This window comes from Balaenoptera physalus (genome assembly GCF_965194825.1).
Source record: "Balaenoptera physalus genome assembly, chromosome: 11".
Lineage (NCBI taxonomy): Eukaryota > Metazoa > Chordata > Mammalia > Artiodactyla > Balaenopteridae > Balaenoptera > Balaenoptera physalus.
Genome location: NC_138896.1, coordinates 74,345,572 through 74,364,456, shown reverse-complemented (window position 1 = coordinate 74,364,456; position 18,885 = coordinate 74,345,572). Strand labels below are relative to the sequence as shown.

The 18,885-nt window shown below is 48.8% G+C and overlaps 1 protein-coding gene across 2 annotated transcripts; it reads right to left on the bottom strand.

Moving 5' to 3' along the window:
• Positions 1-4,316: 4,316 nt before the first annotated feature.
• Positions 4,317-18,468, bottom strand: ALAS1 (5'-aminolevulinate synthase 1). Of its 2 annotated transcripts, none has more exons than XM_082414480.1 (11): positions 18,320-18,467; positions 17,132-17,350; positions 13,732-13,959; positions 12,806-12,955; positions 12,184-12,406; positions 10,593-10,777; positions 9,600-9,779; positions 9,102-9,266; positions 6,736-7,004; positions 5,854-6,016; positions 4,317-4,631 (listed from the first exon to the last, which is right to left on the bottom strand). In XM_082414480.1, the coding sequence occupies exons 2-11, from the start codon at positions 17,328-17,330 to the stop codon at positions 4,471-4,473; spliced, it is 1,923 nt and encodes a 640-aa protein (XP_082270606.1). In that variant the 5' UTR covers positions 17,331-17,350; positions 18,320-18,467; the 3' UTR covers positions 4,317-4,470. The 2 variants fall into 2 exon arrangements, with proteins under 2 accessions (XP_082270606.1, XP_082270607.1); XM_082414481.1 differs by lacking the exon at positions 4,317-4,631 and adding an exon at positions 5,209-5,433 and having other exon boundaries at positions 18,320-18,468.
• Between the last annotated feature and the right edge of the window lie 417 nt (positions 18,469-18,885).

The following is an 18,885-nucleotide window of genomic DNA, read 5'->3' as shown; positions in this document are numbered from 1 at the left end:
AGGCTGCTTTTGCCCTCCCTCCAGTCCACAGCTGGGAGAGAAGTATAGGTTTCCTTCTCCTTTCTGACCTGGGTATAGGGGCTCCTGCAGGGGGCTGGCATCCCCTATTATCTGCCTGCCTGAAAGAAAGACAGAGGAGGATCTCTGACCCACCTATCAGAAGCCCCACAAGGGCCCTGACCCAATCCGGCTTCTGGAAGGGCAGGCTGAAGTTATAGCATGGCCCCATGAGCTTCCGTGGCCCATGCCTGGGGAGAAAAGAAAACAGGAACCATCCTTCCCCCAGGCTGGAGTCTTGGGGGAGGCCCCTGCTGAGTGGCTCTGAGCCCTCTCTGGCAACATCTGGAGCAGGAGCAGGAGGCAGGGCCCTGTCCAGGGCACCACATTTTGCATGTGGGAAGCACAATTTGCCTGTCTCAGACCAACAGAGTCTGCCCTCGGGTAGCTCCCAGCTAGAGCCTCCACATACACGGTCACTCACTCACGCTCCCAGACCTGGTTCCTTTGGGGCTGAGGATTCAGAAGAAGAGCATTTTGGAGATGAAGCATGGGGGCTATGGTAGGAGCACTGTTGGGCTCCGCTTAAGTGAGTCTACAGGTCCATGGTGCTTGGATCAATCTGCAGCGAAAGGCTCTGCTGCTGTCTATGGCGTCGGGGACAGAGCCACTAACCCAGGCCCCACAGGGGGCGCTAGGAGCTGGGCAGGAGATACGGTGGTCGGGAAGGGTGCTCGTGGCTGGCTCCCAGCCCTCTCCTCCACACTGCTGGACATCCTCGCCACTGCCCACAACGCAGCTCTGCAAGGCTGTGGAAGAGATGGGCCTCAGGTCAGGTTACCTGGGGCGATCACCAGCTCTGCCATTCGGGTTATCCTGTGCAGGTGACCTCCCTTGCAGAGCCTGTTTGCTCATCTGAAAATGGGGATGGCCAGAGTTACTCTGCAGGCTGTTACAAGGGTTTGTGGTAATGTATGTAAAGTCTGGGAAACCTAGCGGGTCCTTGGTGGTCATTATTAGGTAAGGGACTTATGCTGAGGACAACTAGCTGATGTGGCTTCGAGATTTTCTCTCTCCACCCAGAGATGAATCCTCCTGAATCAGGGCCCCTGCCCAGAGCACTGAACGGGGTTTGGAGGCAAATGTGGTTGAATCGGAGGCTCGTGAAGCTGGGAGGAGGACCGAGGTGCCTGCGGATCCTGGTGTTTCCTCCTTGTGCTTCTTTGCTGTTGGGGAGCAGTGTGTGCTAGACAAGTAGAGGGCATGAGACTTAGGACAACTTGACGGGAAGAAATGTAAATGTAAGGAAATGCTACCTGCTAAGATTCTAAGCTACAGCTCTCCCTTTCCTCTCTAAGACATTTTATTTAACACCCTAGGCTTCTAAATATTCTTGGGAAACTTCCGTGACATCATACATTTTCACACTTGGATTCTTATTAGAAGCCAAGCTTCTCCTGTGTAAGCAGTTGATAAATCCATCCGCTCCCTCCAGAACATTCCATCATCCTTTGTTCTCATAACCACCAGCAGCAAGGAGGAGTTGAGCTCATGACCTTGTTGACCCAGCTGGCTCTGAGTCTTAATGAGAAGGAAGGTGGGTCTCGTTAAGCGTTCAGGGAGAAACACGACCCAAGGTAGAGGGGAAACCACACTGGGCGGAAAGGAGGTGGAGGGAGTTCTAGGCGTGGGAACGTGGCGGACAATGGAAAGGCCCTGAAGACTCTCGTGAAGTAACAGAGCTGGGAAGGCTGAGTGAGGCATGTTTCCTGAGCAGAAAGGAACCGCGTGGTTTTTCCAAGGGAACGTGACTTCCATCACGCCCAGCGTCCTGCCCAGGTGTGTGGCTTTATCTGATGGGACCAGGACTCAGCGAGCTCTCTCAGTGCCTGGGCTGATTAGGGGCGTGGGGCCACCCCCAGCCGCCCCTAGAGCTGAGAGAGGCCAGTGAGGCCGGGAGGCTCTGTGTCCTCCGGCTGCTTGGTTGAGCTTCGGCTCACCTATTCTTTCTGGTAAAGTAGCCTTGGGTGTTCTCACTGGTCCCTATTATGGGCTGAATGTTTGTCCTCCCATCAGTTGAAGCAATAACCCCCAGGTGATGGCGTCTGGAGGTGGGGCCTTTGGAAGGTAATTAGATTTCGATTAGGGCAGGAGGTGGGCCCCTTGTGGTGGGATTAGTGGTCTTATAAGAAGAGGAAGAGGGAAAGGTCCCGTGCATTTATAGTGAGAAAGCAGCTGCGTGCAGGCCAGGGAGAGGGCTGGCACCAGGAACTGAATCTGCTGGCACCTTGACCCGCGACTTCCAGTCTCCAGAACGGTGAGAAACAAATGTTTGTTGTTTAAGCCCCGCAGTCTGTGGTGTTTCGTTACAGCTGAGACAGTCCCCTTTCGTTCACTCAGCACATTTGCTCAATGTCCAGTGTGTGTGTCAGGTACTGTGCATGGCATTGGGGAGAGAGAAGCAAGGAGAATGACAGGGGAACGGTCAACAGGGGTGGTGACCAAGGCTTTGAAGGGAAGCCCGGGGGGAGGCCAAGTGATGGTGAGAACACAGGAGGGGCTGCCTTAGTCCGGGGCCTCAGGGAAGGTCTCCTCGCGGACCCTTGTCCTGTGTGAAGAGAGGCACCCACACCACGATCCAGGAAAGCGAAATCCAGGAGAGAAACAATGGCTAACAACACCAAGGTCTGGAAGCTGGTGAGAACGTCCGTGGGTGTTTGAGGCCCAGGAGTATGTTTCCACACGTGAGGCAGAGCGAACAGATTGGGGTGGGATGGGAGATGAGGTTGCAGAGCTGGATGGGATCCTGATCCCAGAGAATGTCATCAGTCTGTGTGACAATCTAGAATTTAATGAGTGCAATTCGAAGACCCAGAAAAATTTTCTACAGGGGAGGGACAGGATGTGATATATATATTTGTTTTTTAGGCTGCACTGCATGGGATCCTAGTTCCCCAACCAGGGATCAAACCCGGGCTCCGTCAGTGTAAGCGCCGAGTCCTAACCACTGGACCGCCATGGAACTCCGTTTTTTTAAAAAGCTCTCTCAGGCTGCTGTGTGGGGTAGAGGCTGGGGCGGGTGCCAGGATGATGGTGGCGTGAGCAGGATGGTAGCAGTGGGAGGTGACAGGAAGTGGCCTGGCCTGAGGTGTATCTTCGAGGTAAAACGTACATGACTTGCTAACAGTGTCACGCGTGGGCAAGACAGAGTTGTTTTCCACATGAGAGGCAGGAGTAACTGGGTAGATGTGGGACGATGAGGAGAAGGGCAGGAAGGGGAGGAGTGGGCAGACCCAGGGCGCCCTCAGGAGCTGCGTGGTTCAGGTGCTTGTTTGCTGGCCCTCAGTGACGTACAGCTGGAACTGGAAACCCGGTGCTGGGGGAGATCCTGTGCAGGGAGGGGAGGGGTTACATGCAGTTAGAGATGAACCCAGTGGGCGCTCAATGTTCAGAGAAGGACCAGTTCAGGAAGGAGGAGGAAAATCAGGAGAGGTTAGTGGCACGGAAGCTTAGAGAAAGCTGTAAAAAGGCCAAGGACAACCACCTCAAATACCACTGGGAGATCCAATGAAAGGAAAACAGGAGGCCACTGGATTTTGCAAGAAGAAGCAAGACGTGTCAAGGAAAGAGCGGCCTCCACAAGGAACAGGCTGAAGGACCAAGTGGGGAGGGCTAAACAGAAAAGGGGCAGAACAGAGGCAGCAGCTAGATGGGGGTCAAGACTGAGGGAGAGCCTGTTTTATTTTTAGGATGGGTGAGAGCCTGCTGCAGGCCAATGGGGAGAAGGCAAGAGATGGTTGCAGGAATGCATGAGAAGCGAGGGGACCCAGAACATGAGGGGCAGGAGTCCGGGGGAAGGAGCACAAACGCCTCCACTTTCAGGGCAGGGGCGCGATCACAGGTGCAGCTGGTGCTGGAGGACCTGCTGGTGACAGACAAGCCCGACTGCCCAACTTTCACAGGGAAGTGTGAGGGGGAGGAAGTGGCTGGGAAGGGAAAGCGGGAAGGGAGAAGCCGCTGCAGTGCGGACTGCGCGTAAGGTGTGGGGAGAGGCTCGGAGTGAAACAGCCCCCGTGTGGTGCCCTGTGGTGACCGCTCTCAGAACTGCTCAGGCTGGGGCGCAGCTGGGCCACCACCTGGCTCGCATTAAAGACATGCCGGCTTCCTACGGACTGGGAGGTCCTGCCATCCCAGCAGGGTCTGGAGCCACTACCGGAGGACCAGGATGTTTTTATATACTTCATACATCTCAACAATACAGACCAAGTTTAAAGGGATGAATGATTTTTTGATTTAGGAGCCAATGAAAAGAGGACCCATGATTTAGACAAGAATTTATTTGCAGGACTACACGTTTACTACAGATTAAAATTTAATATAATTTAATTCACATACAAAGACAACTCTGGAGAACTGACTACCTGGATACAATGTGGCCTGGGGTTAGGTGGAGTAATTGAGGGCGCGACACACTCAGGCCTGAGCAGACACCAACTTGCTCATACCAAAGAAGTAGGATTTCTCTCTTTCGCTCATCACTTCAAAATGCAGCGGCCTCCTGCAAAAGTTGCACTCGGCTGAGGAATGTGGCTTGAGTTCCAGCCCAACTCGCTTCCACGTGGCCAGCAGATTCTCTGTGAGGAGGAACAGTTCTTAAAAATTAAAGGCAGTACATACCCAAGACAAATGGAAACACACGCCCCCCAACAAAAACTTGCACACAAATGTTCACAGCAGCATTATTTTCATAATAGTCAAAAAGTGGAAATAACCCAAACATCCGTCAATCGATGGATAAACAGAATGTGGTATATCTGTACCAAGGAAGATTATTTGGTAATAAAAAGAAATGAAGTGCTGATTCATGCTACAACATGGCTGAACCTTGAAAACACTGTGCTGTGAAAGAAGCCAGGCATAAAGGGCCATATATTGTACGATTCCACTTACATAAAATGTAATGTATAGGCAGAAAGTGGATCAGGGCTGATGGCTGACGGGGGCTGGGGATGGGGAGTGGCTGCTAAGGGGTGTGCGGTTTCTCTTTGAGGTGAAGAAAATGTTCTGGAATCAGAGAGTGGTGACAGTTGCACCACATTACCTAAAAACCACTGAATTTCATACTTTGAAAGGGTGGAATTTGCGGTATGTGAATTCCATCTTAATAGGCTGTTATAAAAAAAAAAGAGAGAAACAAAACCCAACTCTGGCTTCCCTTTACATGCCTTCAGGAAAGAAGTTGCTCCCACATGGCTCCACTGTGCCGAGCTGAGCACTCCTAGCAGAGCAGCCCTAACGGCTCCAGGCAGGGAAACACCTCGGACGGGGGGCGGCTCAGGAGGAGAACGCACCTCTGAGGCAGAGGCAACCAGGAGCAGCCCGTTCGGTCTCTGCCTTTAGGTGGACGCTGGGGGTGAAGGACTGGCTTCTACAGAACTATGAGAATATAAAATGCTGAACAATGACTGTCATCAAAAGGGGTTTGTGTGGAGTTGGTTCAGAGAACAGAGAGAAGTGCAGAGCCGAGCTCTGGAGGCCCAGGCAGACTTAGGCCTTCAGAGGCATCTCTCCTGCGGCAGCCGTGACTGGGCATCCTTGAGTCGCACAGACAGGGGCATGGGAACAGTGAGTGGATTAGCAGGCTCCCTCAGCGCTTCCCAAATGACTGCACCCTCCTGAAGTGAACGCAAACGACTAAGTGTCTTTTACAGTTTTATACCATCTGAGAACATTCTGAATTACTTGGAAAAAGAAGAGACAAATCTGAATGACTCTGAATGCCTTCAGTTATAGACACTGAAAAGACAGCTTCATGCCACTCTCCCATGAGGTGCTGGCGGCTCCCCGGCTACTCACCCACGAAGTAGTTCATCATCTGTGGCGTGTGGTGGGGCGTGGGGGCGATGCGCAGCAGCTCCTCCCCCCGGGGCACCGTGGGGTAATTGATCGCTTGGACGTAGATGTTATGTCTGCTCATTAGCTCATTACAGACCTCCGTGTTTTTAGCAGCATCTGCAACCTAAGTTTGATGATAACAGAAGGTAAGGCCAGAACCGGATGGACTACCTCTTAGCAGAGACCAGTGACAGGTGTGCCCACGTGGCTTAGGCTGGAGCCGCGTATGCAAGCCTGGCACAGAGGTAAAGCGCTGCCCAGACACCTGCGATTTAAAGGGTCCAGTTTTGTCCACTACAGACCAGAGAACTGAAACCATATTAGAAGTAAATTTCACACTGATCTCCCACCCAGACTCTGAATGGGGGAAACGGGAGCTTCTGTGACCCCAGTATGACGGTAGTTGGACGTGTGCATCCTGGGGATAAGGCAGCTTTTATACCAGCTCCACTACTTAGATGAATTCAACTGTGACACCAACAGGGCTACCCTTTGTAGCGGGCAGAGCAAGACCCATTTCAAAATTAAATGAATAGAAAGCCATACTTCAAAGCTAGCCAAGCTCAGACTTCCGGAGCTTTCCAGGTACAAGCTCTGTGTTTACCCTGTCAAGGCTAGTGCTCTGGGGAAGGAACCTCTGCTCCAGCCTGCTGGGTTCAAAGGCTTCATTCTCACTGTGAAGTCAACCAAAGGCGGAAACACGGCAGAGGGCCACTGGCTACAGTCCCTCGCCCTGGCAGTCACCCTGCCGCAGCCCAACTTCAGGAAGGTGTGAACCAGGACATCTCCCGTCAAGTGCGGAGGCCCGGCCCCCAGCGAGTCCAATCACAGGCCGCTCATTACCCGGACGGGGATGATGTGACTGGGGCAGTGGACGACTGGGAGGCTGGCGTCCATCAGCATCTGCCTCATGAGCTTGACGTTGCGCTGGTGCTGGCGGCGAAGCACCCGGCCCTCGGTGCTCTTCAGGATCCGCACAGACTCCAGCGCTCCAGCCAGCAGCATGGGCGGCAGGGAGGTGGTGAAGATGAAGCCCGCCGCATAGGACCGGATGGTGTCAATCAGGGAACTCGTGCTGGCGATGTACCCTCCAACACAGCCAAAGGCTTTGCCTGGGAGGAGACAGGCTCATTTATTACAGCAACTGCCCTAAGTGTGCACAGCCAGGCGCTGCAGAGCCTCAGAGCACTCACTCTTCTCTTCCTCATCTTTAAGTGCCCTAAGACTCAAATCAAGCCCATTTCCGAACGGGAAAAGGCTGAGAACGTTATGAAAGGGTCTTGACCGAAGTCACAAGGCCAAGCTGGTGTCTGACCAGGATCAAAGCGCAGGTCTCCAGACCAGGCCTGGCACTGGCAACTGATCACAGTGTGCCTGAACCCCACGTGCCACCTCCCTTCCCACCCAGGCTGGCTGCATACCCCCTCGCTCTGCACTGCGCCTGCTCCAGGACAGGGTCTGAGCGGGGGGCTCACTGTGAGAATCACCCTTGAGGCCGGAATGTCACCCAGCTGAGACATTAACTGTTTTGGCAGGGCTGGTATTAATTTCTACTTAAGTAACCCCAAATTCTGACAAGGAGTGTTTGCTGGATAAATATGAAAACTCAGACCCTGTTAGGGTTGATTTTAGGGCCGGCCTCATTTTTCAATTCTTGTTAAGTCCCCTTGTATAATCGGTATCTCGGGTTTCAGGATTAATGACTCCAGAAGAGTCCTCCTCTATCTTAACATTATGTTCTGTAATTAACAGTCTTGCTTGAGCCCCACACACTGCTGGGTTGGTATAATCTCTGACAGTGGAAAATTTCTCTCTCCAGCCCTTTTCATCTCACAGTGACCATACCTTCAAAGAGCCCATGTCATAAGAGCTCTTTACAAGAAAAGGGCTGCTGGAATTAGGACACATGAACAAGAGCTTTCCTCTTGGCAAGGCTCTGCCCTGCGAGGCCCCAGGCTCTACTGGTCTGCACGACGTTCTCACGCCCCTTCACGGTGCTGAAGGACGCTCTTTTTTGCCTGCTCTTCCTTTACCAACTGCAGACTGTAAAGTGGCACTTTAGCTAACCACTACATGGTCTCCAACTGCCTTACTAACTTTTGAAATCCTCAGATTTGTACAGTTGGACTTGCCTGGTGGTGCAGTGGTTAAGAATCCGCCTGCCAATGCAGGGGACATGGGTTCGAGCCCTGGTCTGGGAAGATCCCACATGCTGCGGAGAAACTAAGCCCATGCGCCACAACTACTGAGCCCGTGCGCCACAACTACTGAGCCCTCGTGCCACAACTACTGAAGCCTGTGTGCCTAGAGCCCGTGCTCTGCAACAAGAGAAGCCACTGCAAAGCGAAGCATGCCCACTGCAATGAAGAGTAGCCCCCGCTCGCCACAACTAGAGAAAGCCTGTGTGAAGCAACAAAGACCCAATGCAGCCAAAAAAAAAAAAAAAAAAATTTGTACAGTTTACATTTTCACCTCATAGACAAAGAGAACGTCTACAGTAATTGTTTGTATACAGTTCATTTATCTTCTCCAAGCTGAGGTGGGTTCTTTTGTTACCTCCATCATATTGATGAGGAAACTGAGGCACAGAGAAGTTAACCACAAACCCAAGGTCACACAGCTAGTGAGTTATTAAGCATGCAAGATTTACACCCAGCAGGCAGCATGGCTATGGAGTCTGGAAGAGTCTGGAGTTGCTCCGAGAGACACGGCCTCTCTATTGGGAGGAGCAGAGGAAATACAAAGTAGCCAGGTGAACTGGAATGTTCCCACCCGGTAGGCACAGAGCTCAGCGCTACACAACACAATGCCTGACCTGCAGCTCTAGGAGAAAAGCACTAAAATTCTTCTTTTTTATTTTTTTTTAATATAAGGGAACAATCTGACGCACAGAGAGTAAAGGCTGTTGCCACGGCGTATACCTAAAGCCACAACTATGTTTGGAATGAGCTCAGATGGCAACAAATGGTACTTCTATCATGTTAGGCTGTGAGATTTACTTTGATTCTGGGGGCCATGCCATGACTCAAGGGATTCTGATAAGCTGTGCCACCACTCACTGAGGAAAGAAAAACTCACTCAAAAAAGTGACCCAGGCTTTAGATGCTATCAGACCATCTCCTCACCTGACCTGTTAGACCAGTAGTCCTTGGCCTTGTTAGGAGAATGTAATTTTAGTGCAGATTACAGACTGTGCAGAGTGTACGTACCAAGTGTTCCAGAAATGATGTCCATTTTTGGCATAACTCCATCCCGATCGCCAATCCCTCCTCCTTGAGCCCCGTACAGCCCAACCGCATGGACCTCATCCACAAAGGTGATTGCTCCAAACTCGTGGGCCACGTCACACAGCTCTTCCAGTGGGCACACTGCCCCTAGGAGAGACCACAGACCACACTGAAGTGCTTGCTATTTCATGAATTACTGTTTTGGTAAGAGTTAGAACACAACAATGTACGTTCTAAGATATTTTTAATATTGGGGGAAACCAATTAACTTCCCCCAGTTTCTGGATTACCTTGGGGTTTGGAGCCTAGTAAAAGCCAGAGTAGAATATCTACATTCATCCCAATCTATACAGTGTCCCGCAACTACAAAATCCTGCCAAAGTGAAAAGAAACTACAAAAATGAAATAAATATCACACTTTTAAGAAGTTCAGGCCTTGTTTTCATTTAAGATTTCAGATTGGCCTCTACCTAGACTTACCGTCCATTGAGTGGACAGTTTCAAATGCGACAATCTTGGGGACGGCAGGGTCAGACCTCTGCAGCAGTTCTCGGAGGTGGCTGACATCATTGTGGCGGTAGATGTACTTTGGCACTCGGCTGTTCCAAATCCCTTGGATCATGGAGGCATGGTTCCCAGAATCAGAGTAAATCTCACAGCCTAACAAGACAAAAATGCTATTTATTGCCATCTGCACCAAAGACAAATTATTTCCTCGACAGTCAAGGACAACAGACTTTGACCTGAAAATGCTGCTTTGCCCAGTAGGAAAAAGACCCTGAGTGCCAGTTTCTTCCTGGAAAAATAACTAACTAGTGCTTCTCCTCTGAGAAGGCCCATAGGTGTAAAATAACCCAGTGGCATGCAACTAATCTGCTTTTAAATCTGGCTGCCTCACTCCAAACTCAATCGAAAGATAACTACAGGGCTTGCCAATGCAGGGGCACGGGTTCGATCCCTGGTTCGGGAAGGTCCTACACGCTGCAGAGCAACTAAGCCCGTGTGCCACAACTACTGAGCCTGTGCTCTAGAGCCCGCGTGCCACGACTACTGAAGCCCGCGTGCCACGACTACTGAAGCCCGCGTGCCTAGAGCCCATGCTCCACCATAAGAGAAGCCACCACAATGAGAAGCCCGCGCGCAGCAACGAAGACCCAATGCAGCCAAAAATTAAAAAAAAAAAAGATAACTACACATGATTAAGAGAATTCTCCAAAGGATTTTCTTAGAGTACAAAGCACACTGGAAGCAATTAGCTTAAAGACAAGCCCTGCAAATCTGATTTTTCATTGTTATCATGTTCTACTGGCATTTATAATGTACAGTTAACACTTTATGCTCAATTCAAGAACAAATGCTCCCAGTTACTATCATAACTCTTGAGTGGTTCTGGTAAGCTTTCTTTGTTGTCAATATTCCTGTTACTACTAAGAAAGCCAGAAAACTCTAAGGCACCCATGACAGGCTTCCTACCTGGCATCATCTTAGCCAGAGTGAAGAGGGTCGAGTCGTTGGCCACAAAGCACGAGGAAAACAAGAGTGCTGCATCTTTCCCGTGGAGGTCAGCCAGCTCCTGCTCCAGGTCCACGTGGAATTTACTAGTTCCAGAAATATTTCTAGTACCCCCTGCTCCAGTACCATGCTGTTTCAAAGTGTCCCTTTAAAAAAAAAAAAGAGCAGACAGAAAATAAATCTCATGGTTCTGAATACGATGTGAACATTCCTCCCTCCAGGATCCAGGAGACTGAAACTGATGTTGCTGTAGCACCTCTCTCCCTGTGAACCAGAAGTTCACAGAAGTTTCAACCCACTTCATCTCTAGACTGGGCGGGAGAAGGTCTCCACACCAGGGTGATGATGCGTCTAGGGAGCATCAAGAGCAAGTGTCAACAATCTTAGTTGAGTTTTAGTTAACTTACTGAGATTTCTTTTCTCTGACAAACATCTTTTTCTCCAATAACACGACCTCAGGCTCTAGAGGGACATCTTGAATGGTGGTTACCTAAACCCTTTGTGAACCAGTCCCATAATGTTAGGCTATCTCTATTACTAAACCTCAGACTGGGCTCTCTCTAGCAAGCCTCCTTGGAGAGTTTGACCAGCAACTCTCTCAAGTGTTCCTAGCCATGGCAAACCTCCTGAAGGACATGAATGACAGGCTCTACCAGCACTTTTATTTTTATTTTTAATATTTTATTTTTTAAATAAATTTATTTATTTATTTTGGGCCTTTGTTGCTGCACGCGGGCTTTCTTTAGTTGCGTGGAGCGGGGACTACTCTTTGTTGCAGTGTGCGGGCTTCTCATTGCAGTGGCTTCTCTTATTGTGGAGCATGGGCTCTAGGCGCGTGGGCTTCAGTAGTTGTGGCACGTGGGCTCAGTAGTTGTGGCACACGGGCTCTAGAGCGCAGGCTCAGTAGTTGTGGCGCATGGGCTTAGTTGCTCCGCGGCATGTGGGATCTTCCCGGACCAGGCCTCGAACCCATGTCCCCTGCATTAGCAGGTGGATTCTTAACCACTGTGCCACCAGGGAAGCCCTTTTTTAAAAATATTTATTTATTTGGTTGCACTGGGTCTTAGTTGCAGCAGGCAGGCTCCTTAGTTGTCGCGTGTGAACTCTTAGTTGCGGCATGCATGTGGGATCCAGTTCCCTGACCAAGGACTGAACCCGGGCCCCCTGCATTGGGAGCGTGGAGTCCTAACCACTGTACCACCAGGGCAGTCCCTCTACCATCCAGTGCTGCTCGATTTGTATTTCTCCACCCACAGCCACAAGCCAGGAAGCCTCTGTTCAAGACTTGCCTGTGGAGGGGTAGTAAGTGAGTGGACATGTGTAGTCAATGAGCCCAGAAACTTAAACTCTCACAAAGGGGCTCCACCAACTACTTACACATTAGAGTTTCTCTAAAAGCAACCTGTACATATTTTTAAAGGCTAAGAAGAGCATTTTGCTATGGCACACTTTCAGCTGCTGAATATCCCCCCCATAAAAGATACAATTCCTATAAATCATCAATGTCTTGCTAAGTCATGCCAGTGATATCTGAAAACTGAAGGCTACTTACATGACGGCTCCACACACCCGTGGGTGGCAACTCATTCCTAGGTAGTCATTGCTACACCAGACGGACACCTGCTTTTTGGTGATGAGACAGTCTGAGTAGTCATCTGCCATGGGGAAGAACTGCGCCCTCCGGTTCACAGTTTTGAAAACTCGATAGGTATGGTCATTTTTTTTCTCATCAATTTTCTTCTCAAAGAAATGATCATACTGAAAAGTGGAAACAGCTAAAAACCGAACAAAAGATGGTACAGTTTGACAGTTAAAAAGCACATCTAGGCTTTGGTGTAAGACCTAGGTTCCAATCCCAGCTTGGCCATTCGGGAGCAAGGAGATTCTGGCCAAACTAACGAAGTACTCATCTGGGCAAGTTCCTTGACATCCTTATCTTGAGTCTGTGTATGTCTCAAATGACACTGTCTGACCCCGTGAGCAGACAGTAGGTGTTAAGAGAGACAAGGCAGGCTATCAATAGGATTGGCATTCACTATAGCCAAGAGCATCTACTTGCATCAAGCAAGAGACATGGCTTTTAATCCACAACTCACCATGCAATTATACATTTAATCTGATGTATGTTTAAGTTATAAACTCTCCTGCATCAAGCAAATAACGAGGAGACTCACATTTTGGCAAGTTATCTTGAAGAAGGTGGGACACTCCTTCTGGTCGTTGCTTTCGCATGATATCCTGAAAGTTCTTCAGCAAACCACTCAGCTCCCCTCCATCGGTCTTCACACTAATCACACTGGGATTCACTGAGGTTTGGGCAACCTCTGTAACAAAAGTAACAAGAGGCAAAGGGGACCAATGTTCTATTCTGAGTCTACAATACCTTCCAGACATACTGTCAAAAATGGCTTACTGCCTAGTTCCCAAAAATAGCCCATCATAACGAAAGTGAGATGTAACTGAGTGTATGAAGCTTCTCTTCTTCTTTAGTTACTGTTTGGTTTTGTTTTCAGAGCTACCAGCCAGCTTTGAGGAACATTAAAGTCCAAAGCTTTTTTTTTTCTGGCTGGTTTGCCTTCCCCATTGCAACCCCCCTACCCTAATTGAGACAATTTTCTTCACAGAAAACAATTTCAGCCACTTGTATCATTTCTGCTGGGGAGAATTTCTGGGGACCTTATGTGTTCCATGGATACAGCCACAAGTGGAATTAAGGTTGCCACTCAATGACCACCACTAAGACACACAGCTTGGGAGTCCTAAAACTAGCACTCACTGCAGTAACACTGTTTTTTACCTTTTATCCAACCAAATGGTGGGAAAGAAACAAAGGGCAACTGGTAATAGTTTATGCCTGAGGGGTATTTTCAGAAATTAAAGAATTACTGTAAAAGCTGGTTACATCCTACACACACACACAGAAAAAAAACTCCCACATTTTGCCATATAGTCCTCTATCTTGATGACCTTTCTCCTCGGCCCTAAAACAGGAAGGTGCTGACACAAATACTACCCTAATAATAGTTCACACATAAATCTGAGGGTCTGAAAGAGCCAAAGAATCTCTTTGCTCTTCTGATGGCTCATGTCATCTGTTTACCTTCCCTCACGGCATGCATTTCCTGCACATCCTCCTGAAGCTCTAGGCTGGCTTTGCAGAAGACGCTGCTGCCGCCCTGGCTCATCTGGGCTGCCAGGAAAGGGCATTTGCTCGCAGTGCCCTGGCTCGCGGCAAGGGAGGCGTGTCCAGACGGAAGCTGCGTGCCATCTGGAGTCTGCTGGGATCCATCAGGAGCCTGCTGCACCTTGGCTTTGGCAGTTTTGTCCTCTGAGGGGGGAAATGTTAAAACTGAAGCATCAGATCTGGTTGCACGGTACACAAAAGCCCACTTGTTTCTTTCTCTTGTTGCCTCAAAGACAAACCTTATACTTACTCTATCCCATGATCCAAAGACAAGTTTATTCTTATTAGGTTCTGCTAAATCAACTGTTTTCTCATCTGCCTCACTGGATACAACGTTCCTGTGAAGAGTTAACCGGCACAGTTCACCTACCTCTCAAGCCCATAGTATTTCTCACTTATAAATCCCCAAAGTAGTATTTTCTAGTTCTAGACAGCCCAGCATTCTTGAGTTGAATTATTTCCAGTAAATCTACCCCAAGTACACTCAGCATATTTCCTGCGAGGACACGCTCTTGACGGTAACTGGAAGTGGTCACAGTTTTTTTCTCTGGTAATATTTTCTAAACAGATTCTTGACAAAAAAAGCTTGCCATTGCTTAACAGATAAACTACCAGTTTTCTCTAAATGCCTCAAAGAAGTTCATGACTTATGCAGTTGGCTGGTAATTAAGCTTCTAGACTTCCCTCTCCCCTTGAGCAAATGCATTCATCTTCCTTCCAGAGAAGTCTTTCTTCATCATTCTGGAATCCTCCTGTGAGTCATAGGCTAGGCTCTCCTACAACTTGGGCAGTGTCTCAATACAGTTTGTATTAAAATCTATAAAGGAAAGCAAAAAAATTGCTTTGGGGAATTCCCCAGCAGTTCAGTTGTTAGAACTCCATCCTTCCACTGCAGGGGGCACGGGTTCAATAGCTGGTGTGGGAACTAAGATCCCGCATGCCGTGTGGTGAAAAAATAAAATTAAAAAAAAAACTGCTTTCAAGTTCATTTCACTCACTATAAAAGTCAGTAAATACATATTCATTGTAGGAAGTCTAGAAAAATAGAGTTCTATTATTCAAAACATAACCATTGCAGACAACTTGGCATATTATCTTTCTTTACCCCTTATGTGTAGGTTTAGAAAAAGTTGTACTTATTCTGTATATGCTTGTTTATTCTGCCCTTTTCATTATAAAGATCTATATAAGCTAGTAAAGAGTTTGTGAATATCATTTGTGATGGATGCATGGCAGTCCATAAAGTGGACAAGTCACATTTTACTCAACCAGGAATAGAAGAGGAATCTACTGCTAGGGACAGATTGGTAAAAACCATAACTAACTCCTAAACAATGGGAAAGAGGAAAAGAAATCCTAGAAAGGATTAAATCCTTTCTAGTAAAAGAAAAAAACATTCTTTTCTTACAAGTCCACATCCAGAGAACACACCTAACAGAGCCTGTAAGGTAAATTATTCCCTAGAATTAAGTGGTATCTGAAAAGCTTCATTCTTTCCTGGCAAAGAAAGACCAAAACTAAATCTCTGATCTCTTTATTAAAAGCAAAATTTAAAAATTCATATACAAAATAAAGATACATGTGTTAAGGGAATTCCCCGGTGGTCCAGTAGTTAGGACTCAGCACTTCTACTGCAGGGGGCTTGGGTTTGATCCCTGGTCGGGGAACTAAGATCCCGCAAGCTGTGCCAAAAAAAAAAAAAAAAATACATGTGTCAAAAAAATCACTACTTTAACAAATTTTGTATGATTCCACTTATGTGAGGTTTCTAGAGTAGTCAAATTCAAAGAGAGAAAGTAGAATAATGTTTGCTAGGATCTGGGGGAGGAGGATGGGGAGTTAGTATTTAGTTAGCACAGAGTTTCAGTTTGGGACAATGAAAAGAGTTCTGGACACTGGACGGTGGTGATGGCTGCAGAACAATATGAATGTACTTAATACCACTGTACACTTAAAAATGGTTGAGATGGTAAGTTTTATGTTATATGCATTTTGCCACAGTAAAAAAAAAATTTTAAAAAGAGAAAAAACCCCAGCATCCGTGCATTTAGTTGGAGCCATGTGACTAGTTCTGGCCAATGGATGTTGTGTGTTGCTTCCTGACTAAAATATCCAAGAGCTGGTGGGGCTGAGTATTTGATGATATTAGGAAATTGTATCATTCTTTAGGTGTGATAATGGTATTGTGAGGGTGCTTTTAGAAAGAACTCATAGGGACTTCCCTGACAGTCCAGTGGTTAAGAATCCGCGCTTCCATTGGTTCGATCCCTGGTTAGGGAACTAGGATCCCGCATGCCACGTGGTGTGCCCCCGCCCACAGAAAAAAAGAAAGAACTCATATCTTTTAAAGGTGCATACTGATATTTACAGAGGAAATTTCTGGAATCAGTTTCAAGTTAATACAGTGGGCGCAGACGGGGTGAATGGGGACACAAGTGAAGCAAAATTGGCCCTGGATTGATATTGTTGTTCATAATTGAAATTTACCATTATGAAAAGTTTTAAAAAGATGAGCTGGTTTGAGACCCTCTCACTTTCCCCTTATGCAATAGTGACCCAAAAGCCACCTATTTCAGAGTTAAAGCTGTAGGACACCAGAGTTTGGAACCCCAGGTCACTGCTTAGAACAGAATTGCCCTGATGACCCAAAGTGAACCTTGCGTGAACAAGATAGAAATCTTTATGTGTTAAGCCCTGAGATTTGGGGGTTGCTTGATACCTCAGTGTAGCCTAACCTAACTGAAAAACTCACAGGTAGAGTTGACTTTGAAGATGGTTTAGCCTGGAATAGCCTATATGGTCTGGAGCCAGACAAAGAGATAAGGTATAAGATAAGTGACTGCATAAGAAACTAGCAGGAATTTGGGAAGGCATAGCACAGAAAGGAATTGAGGGCAAAAGGCACAGGTCAGGCAACATAGCAAAGGCAAGGAAAAAAATAAAAGAAGAAAAAAATCACAACTTTAAAAGCTACAAGCTTCTACGTTCCAACTTTACATAAAGATTCCAACTTTACATTTACATGAATGAGGCACTGACAACTCACAAACTCCAACAGACACTGACATGCAATCCACAAGGTGGAATGCTGGCCATTGTTTCACCTTTAAAGATGTGAAAACTAAAACTGCCTACTTTGTGGGGTTAGGATGACAATTCCATGAGATAATCTATGCAGAGAACTGACCCTGGCACTGAGTAACCGCCTCAGATAGCGTGACCCTCATCAGCACTGTGCATGAGAATTGCTTCCAGGGTCTTGTAATGAATGCAAACATCACCACTCTCTATCTACTTCATTGCTAAGGACACTTACTCTCGTTGGCCGGAGGGGTTTCTTTGACCTGCTGGCAGAGTACTGCTGAAGTGGACAGGGCCCGAGGGGCTGGCTTGGTCCCAACTTCCATCATCTTAGGGCAGTTTTGGGCATAGAACAATAGAGATTTGCCTGCCTTCTGCAGAAAGGCCTGAGGCACTCGGGATAAGAATGGGCAGCGGCGAACAACAGTCTCCATGTCCCGGAGGTGCACTGATCCTGTACAAAGATGAGGAGTGACACCAACACTTGTTAATAATCACGCAAATACCCACTCCAAGGTCACTGGGTTCAGGTGTCACCTGAAGTTTATAGCAAGGGTACTGTGGGATACTAACAAGTCTCACTCAAAAATGTCTAAGGACAGCACTGATGAGGGACTCAACTAAGAAGTGGTGACCACACTCTACCCAGATCACCTTCATTCCCCAGCTCCATACAAAGGCACCTGCAAAACTACTTTACCAAATACGGTAAATACTGATGATCAATAACCAAGGGGGTGGGACAGGAGGGACAAGTCAGGAACAGGTTTGGGAGGTCAGAGGCTCCTTGAGGAAGATACACAGTGCAGAAGTGCAGATAACACACCTTGGCACCCACCCAGGTGAAGAAGTGAGGCCAGGAAAGAAGCCACTGTCATCCATCAAGGCAGAGAAGACTCTTAGGGATCCTGATCTTCTCCTGGTCCCTACACTCCCAGACCCCAAGAAGGCATCCAGTCCGGCCCTGGGTTCCTGAGGCCAGGATTTCCCCAAGGTTATGCCCCTACATCTCCGTGAACTGGGCATAACTGAGAAAGGAGGGGGCATAAAGAAGGCCAGGGTTACGAGGGGAAGCGCCGCTGGAGCTAACTGGGAAGAGACAAGGGCTAAAAAATGAGGGCAGTGGGTCTGGCGGAAAGTGGTGGTCCTGGGCAGGGGAGGTCTGTGGTTACCCGGGGCGTCGAGAGCTCGAGAATAACGGGAGGTGTCTAAGAATGGAATTCGAAAGCGGTCAGTTAAACGGGGAACGGCGGGAGGGGGCCGATCAGGTAGAAGATCGGGCATATGAAAGTTGACCCCGAGGCGGCGGGTGATTGGAGCGGTGGGGGATGGGGTCCCAACGGCCGGAGTAGCGGGGCGCAGGCAAGCAGGACACGCGGGGGTTGTCCCCGGCCGCGCCGCATCTAGAGCGCGGGGCCCTCACCTGCGCGGGAGACTCGGCGGAGGCGGAGGAGGCGGCGGCGGCGGCGGTGGCGGCGTGTACCCAAACAAGGGTAGAAACAAACCGTTGCCCTTATCCGCGAGAATCCTCAGGCCGCGAACCCCGTCGTCCTAATATACACAGATAGACAGCTGCGCATGCGCCATGGGCGGGGGCGTCCTCCGCGCAGGCGTGCCGCGGCGCGCTCCAGAAGTTGGAAGGGCGGGGCGGGGCGTAAAGGCCCTCCTCCTTAGGCTCGGTATGTGCTGGTGGGACCTGGGCTTACCGGGATTGCCTGCTGGGAGGACGGAGAACAAGACTGGGGACGGATGACTTCATGCTGCACCACCTTGCCGCTTCCCCTAACTACCCTATGCTTTAGAATCCTTTGTGGAGCATAAAAGGGCAGAGTCGGAGGGGAAGCGCCTCTAGGGCAACCAGGGGGTTACAGGGCTGCAAAAACGGGTGCCTTGGATATAGAGGAGGGAGGGGAAACGAGGGGTTCCGGACCAGGGTCTTAAGCAGGATCTGACCCACCCGGGACTTTTTGCATGGCGGAGGGCTTCCCG

Bases quoted from the DNA above. Each gene is read 5' to 3' on its own strand.
- ALAS1 (XM_082414480.1), bottom strand. From the start codon at position 17,330: ATGGAGACTGTTGTTCGCCGCTGCCCATTCTTATCCCGAGTGCCTCAG. The intron at 10,778-12,183 runs GTAAGTAGCCTT...TTTTTTTTAAAG, and splicing joins CGGGTGTGTGGAGCCGTCAT to GGACACTTTGAAACAGCATG. The intron at 7,005-9,101 runs GTACGTACACTC...GTCTCCTCCCAG, and splicing joins CATCATTTCTGGAACACTTG to GCAAAGCCTTTGGCTGTGTT.